The sequence below is a fragment of the Protobothrops mucrosquamatus genome, unplaced genomic scaffold, assembly GCF_001527695.2.
Source record: "Protobothrops mucrosquamatus isolate PMUCROS unplaced genomic scaffold, P.Mucros_1.0 scaffold4495, whole genome shotgun sequence".
Lineage (NCBI taxonomy): Eukaryota > Metazoa > Chordata > Lepidosauria > Squamata > Viperidae > Protobothrops > Protobothrops mucrosquamatus.
Window position 1 is genome coordinate 43,698 of NW_015390401.1, and position 5,897 is coordinate 49,594.

At 48.0% G+C, this 5,897-nt stretch overlaps 1 protein-coding gene across 1 annotated transcript in view; it reads left to right on the forward strand.

The window, feature by feature from the left end:
- Nucleotides 1-3,334, forward strand: part of BAD (BCL2 associated agonist of cell death) — a 5,255-nt gene extending 1,921 nt beyond the window's left edge. The window contains exons 2-4 of the mRNA XM_015828431.1: nucleotides 172-363; nucleotides 1,924-2,087; nucleotides 2,992-3,334. Coding sequence (XP_015683917.1) covers nucleotides 243-363; nucleotides 1,924-2,087; nucleotides 2,992-3,114 — 408 coding nt within the window. The 5' untranslated portion in view covers nucleotides 172-242 and the 3' untranslated portion in view covers nucleotides 3,115-3,334. The remainder of the gene's footprint in view (nucleotides 1-171; nucleotides 364-1,923; nucleotides 2,088-2,991) is intronic.
- The last annotated feature ends 2,563 nt before the right edge of the window (nucleotides 3,335-5,897 follow it).

Genomic DNA, 5,897 nt, shown 5'->3' on the forward strand with positions numbered 1-5,897 from the left:
TTCGCTTCCTTTCCCTCCCTCCCTATTCTCTTCTTTTTCTTCCTTCCTCCATCCCTCTTCTCCAATCTTCCTTCTTCCCCCTTCTTCTTTCCCTCCCTCTTCTCTCCTTTTCCTTCCTCCCTTCCCTTCTCCTCCAACCTTCCTTCCTTCCTTCCTTCCTCCCCCCCCCAGGCAGCCCACTACCTCTAAGCCTTCTGGAAAACACGGAGTCAAGAGGCAGGGGCGATGCCAGCCCCCTGACCATGTTCCAGATTTCCGAATTTCAAGATGAAACCTTCGCCGCCGCTGAAAAGGACCCCACGGATCTCAAGCTGAGTGTCGGGGGGCCCAAGGATCTCAACAGCCCCCCTCATGAGAACCCAGGTGAGCGGGAATGGGGCAGGGCTTCCTCCCAGCGCTCTTATCTCCACAATTCCTCCGCTCTTTTTACCCAGGCGCGTGAGAAAATGGCCCTGGTTAAATCCTGGTTTGTTTTGTTACGGTCTCTCGGTTGAGCCGCAGTTGCGATGGGTTCACACAAGGTGCAACTAGGAACCTATTGTTGGGCTCTAGTGCAGGGGAAGTGTGAAAAGAGGTCAAATAAAAGGAGTTCTCAATTTATGACATTTTTTTTTTTTTTTTGCCTTGGCAGTTAAGCAACTCAGTTCAATCTGGCTTGTCAGAAGCTGGATGAGGTGGTCATAAATGGGGATCCAAGGACCCTGGGATATTGCAACCGTTGTAAATACGTGCCAGTTGCCAAAGCGTTTGAGTTTTCATCACATGAGTGCAGGGACGACGGTCTTAAGTGCGAGGACCGGTCGTCGCTTTTTCAGCACCGCCGCGACTTTGAGCAGTTGCTGAACAAAGCGTCGGAAGTCTCAAATCAGATTAATCAGAACTTCAGTTTCAGGCCATTACTTAAAACACACCTAAGCTTTCCTAAGTTATCTTGGAAAAGATAATAATTCAGCAACATAAACATGTCCCTTTGCCACATATATGCATTAATTTTTTTTTATGAGGTCCATAAATCTTTTCTAGTAGACGACGATTCCAAATTATTCACTGAATTAATCCCTTCCCGAGCATTTAATTTTAGCTTGGGCTAATTTTAAGTTTGCTTTGGACAAAGAAGAGGAAATTAAAAAGGAGTTTGGGGATATGTTGTCTGTAATCCCCCCCCCCAACGCTGCCTTCCGTATAAGATTTTATCCAAAATCTGAGCCTTGCAGTTGAAAAGAGTTAATGACACTGCTAGCAAGACTGATAGGGTGCGTCTTCTGACAAGCTAAATCCCATTAAGTGACGTGAAAATTGCTGCTGTCCAGCTGAGCGTACAACTGGGACCTCACCCTAATTCAGCTGCCATCTTAAATCCACACCCTCTGGACTCCACCAAAGGGACAGAAGCCTCAGAAATGTATTTTTCTCAGTAAAGGAAAACGTCGATAAGATTTTGTAACATGTTGAAAGTCGTCCGATAAATGCCTGGCTCTCTAGACATCACAAACTACAAGCCCCAGAATCCCTTGCAGTCTTTTCAGCAATTTGGGGAGGATCACAGGGTCCCAACTGATAGTCTGGGGTTCTCACCTGGTGGGAGGGTTGGAGATGGGAGGTCCAGAAGCAAATCCAGCCACGAGGAAACCTTGGAGGTTTTCTTGCAGACGTTTCATGACCCAACTAGGTAACATCATCAGTGCTAGGAGGGAATGTGGTTTGTGGTGGTGGAGGAGGAGGAGGAGGAGGAGGAGGAAGAGAGAGAGAGAGAGAGAGAGAGAGAGAGATCCTTTGTGCAGAGTTTGGTTGTTTTCTTGCTTAGCGATGGAAATTCTGACCTCCACTGTGGTCGTAAAGCGAGGACTAACCGTAATTTTTGTTAGCACATTGTAACATCCGCTTTGTTTCACTGAGATTTCTTTGCTTTGCCTTCGTCGGCAGAACTGAGACGTCGGATCGGGTCGGACCAACTAGATTCGGAGACCTCAGATGAGGTGGGGGCTTTCCGAGCACGCTCACGCTCCGCCCCTCCCATCCTGTGGGCCGCGCAGCGCTACGGGCGAGAGCTACGCAGGATGAGCGATGAATTTCACGGTGCCCTGCAGGTAAGGGTGGCGCAGTGCAGGGATACGAGCCTTGCAAACTCCGAGCGACGCTTATATTTAGGGAGCTCTGTTCCAAATGAGCATTACTAGGGGAGTATAACCCGCCCCAAAACTGGGTTTGTACTAAACCACTGTTTGCAGAATCCCTTGTACACCTGGATTCTCCTGCTGGCCAGCTTTAGATACAATGGCTAATTCCAAATCGAATAGAATCGAATCAAATAGAATCGAATAGAATAGAGGAATGAAGAATAGAATCGAATCGAATCGAATAGAAAATGGAATGGAAGAGAAGAATGAAGAATAGAATAGAATAATAGAATAGAGGAATATAGAATAGAATAATAGAATAGAGGAATGTAGAATAGAATAGAATAGAATAGAATAGAATAGAATAGAATAGAATAGAATAGAATAGAATAAGGAATGAATAGAATTAGGAATAGAATAGAATTAGGAATAGAATAGAATTAGGAATGAGTAGAATAGAACAGAACAGAACAGAATAAGGAATGAATAGAATTAGGAATGGAATTAGGAATAGAATTAGGAATAGAATAGAATTAGGAATGAGTAAAATAGAACAGAACAGAATAAGGAATGAATAGAATTAGGAACGAATAGAATAGAATAAGGAATAGGAATAGAATAACAGAGTTGGAAGGGACGTTGGAGGTCATCTAGTCCAACCCCCTGCTCAGGCAGGAAACTCTATAACCATTCCAGACAGGTGGCTGTCCAGTCTCTTCTTAAAAACTTCCAGTGTTGGAGCACCCACAGCTTCTGGAGGGAAGTTGTCCCACTGGTTAATTGTCCCATCAGGAAATTCCTTCTTAGTTTTACCAATCGGTAACGTGCTAATCGGCCGAATACGTCACTCCCCGCTTTCCCCACTCTTTTTCAGAAGCTGCCACGCCCCAAAAGCGCAGGGACCTGCTCCCACATGGACCACCCTCCCAGCTGGAAGGACACTCTGCGGTCATGGTGGCGCCGAAGTTGCCCGGAGAATGGACCCTCCGGTTCTTAACCGAGTTTTGCTGCTATCTGTTACGGGGGTGGGAGGGAGAAATTTGGTGGGGTCTCGGCGGCACCCTTTTTCCTCTGTGGTATCTCCAAATTATTCCAGGTGCCGAGTTTGTTCCCTAGCACTTCCATTCTTTACGCCACCTACAAGAAGTTTACTCTGGATCTGACACTGTGGCACCGTCCAGATTTTTTACCCTCCGCCCCTTTAACCCTAAATTAAATTCTGGGGTTTTTTTTCCTTCCCAGTAGCCAACACCCCCCCCCCNCCTCGTCCCCCTTGAGACGGAAGGTGCCGAGGCCCAGAAGTGGCATGGGGGCGCCGGTGTTTAACCAGACGGTCCGTTCTGGAATCCTAAAAGGAGAATTGGATACTCATGTCTGCCGTACAGGCTGATCCTTAATCCTCGGCTCTACACAGTCCTTGAACGGCAAGAATTCGTTTAGTGGCCAAAGTTACGGCACTGAAAAAAGTGACTTATGACCGTTTTTCACACTTGCGACCGTTGCAGGGTCACATGATTGAAATTCAGACACTTAGCAACTGACTCGTATTTAGGACGGTCGCAGCGTCCCCGGGGTCTTGTGATCCCCTTTTGCGACCTTCTGACAAGTTAATGGGGAAGACGGATTCACTTAACAACCGGGGGACCAAAATAACTATTTGCCGCGATTCACTTAACCGCGGTGGCCCGGGAGGCCGTAAAAGGGGACAAACATTTACTTCACCACTGTCTTGCTTAGCGACAGAAATCCGGGGCTCCGGTGTGACTGTGCGAGGAGGACTGTCTGAATGCACTGCACAACTCACTGCGGGAAAGGGGGGAGGGGAAAAAATCACACACAACACTGGTCATTCCTTTACACAGTCACACTGGGAAGCACATGGGTGCGTTTTGGATTCCCGAGGTATTTTTCAGCCTACAGCTTTGGGATCACCAGGTGGTGCCCCATCCGAGCAGGGCTCAGATTTGGCTGCAGCTTTTTCCAAAACTGGATTAAATGACAGGAGGGTGGAAGCCGAATCTCCCAAGTCCCTTCGGCTTGGATGGGGTTGCGCAACGCCATGTACACAAGTCACACTTGCCAATGGGCAGCAAGGCGCCCTCTAGCGGCTGGCGTCTGCCACTGCACCCCTTCCAGCAGCCCCTTGGCAGAGGAACCCCTTTTAGGAAAAGGGGAACTGCAGCGCGTTTCGTCACTGCAAAAACAAAGAGGGGAGGGGGCGCTGCAAAGGGCCGCAAAACGTCCTGCTCTCTGTGGGGGGGGGAAAGAAGCATTGGATTAGGAAAGGAAACGCTGCTTCTCACGAGCCAAGGAGTTTTGCAAGGGGCTGGGCCACGATCAAAAGCCCCCCCCTTTTGGGGGCGCCGTTTTGCAATCCCAGGGGACTCCCCCACCCCCACTTTAGGCCAGTTTGGACGTGGGTTTCGCCGGCCCAGCATGCAGTCCTAAGCATGGTTTAGCTAGCAAGCCGGGTTTAAGCCAGCATTAAACCCAAACTGGGCCTTGCTTTTTTTTTCTTTTTCTTTTTGCAGACCCGCTATAGCCTGCCTCCTTCCCCTCCCTCCCTTATTTTGCAAAAAAGGGGGGAGAAGACCCCCGCACACCCCCCCTCCCCGGCTTACCAAGACCCAGGAAGGGCCCGCTCCGCTGGCTGCATGGCTGATCAACAAGGGGAGGAGGCGGGACCAGAGCCCGGATGAGAGGCGGGGCGGCCGCCCAATCGGCGCTAGAGGGAGAGGAGGAGAACCCGGGAAAAGGGAAGGAATTTAAAAAGAGAGACAGAAAAGAGATAGAGAAGAGAGGGAGGGGGGAGAGAGAGGAGAGAAGCGAGAAAGAAGAGAGGGGAGAGAGGAGAGAAAAGAGAGAGAGGAGAGAAGGAGAAAAGAGAGGAGAGAAAAGAGGAGAGAGAGAAAGAAAAAAAGAGAGAGGAGAGAGAGAGAAAAGAGGGGGGACCTCTCGTGTGGACTTAAGTTTCCATCGCTCACAGCTAGCGCTGGGTGGGCAACATGAGCTTTGTAGTCAGTCCACAGACACACCCACCTCCGAATCAATCAGTCGGATTGGGGCTGCCTTCAATTCGGGGTGTTCTCTCTTTGCACGTGCAAATATAATTATACACAGGGTGTTGCAAAAGTCACCATTAACCTGGTTCACACCTGTCTTTTTTTTTTTTTACATATAGATGATCCTCGACTTACGAATGATAGAGTAGAATTAGAATAGAATAGAATATAGAATATTGAGAATAGAATAGATTCTATTCTATTCTATATTATATATCAGTGGTGGCGAACCTATGGCACGGGTGCCAGAGGCGGCACTCAGAGCCCTCTCTGTGGGCACGTGCGCCATCACCCCAGTCCTAGGCCTTCAGCTGGGTTTTATAAAACCTTTTCGCTTTAGTCCTCCGCCGCCGTGTGCAAAAAAAAAAAAAGGTTCAATCAATCAATTTCAACTTCTCGCGGGGAAAAAAAAAGATCTTGCAAAGTTGGAATTGATTGATTGAACTTTTTAGTCTCACCCAGTCTGCCGTTACCACTGCAGCCACGCCCAGCCAATGGGCCACGCCCACCCAGCACTCGAAGATGCATAAGTGGGTTTTGGGTTGCAGTTTGGGCACTCGGTCTCTAAAAGGTTTGCCATCACTGTTATATATTCTATTCTATTCTACTGTTTCCTATTCTATTCTATGTTATATATTCTATTCTATTATACTGTTTTCTATTCTATTCTATTCTGTATTATATATTCTATTCTATTCTACTGTTTTCTATTCTATTC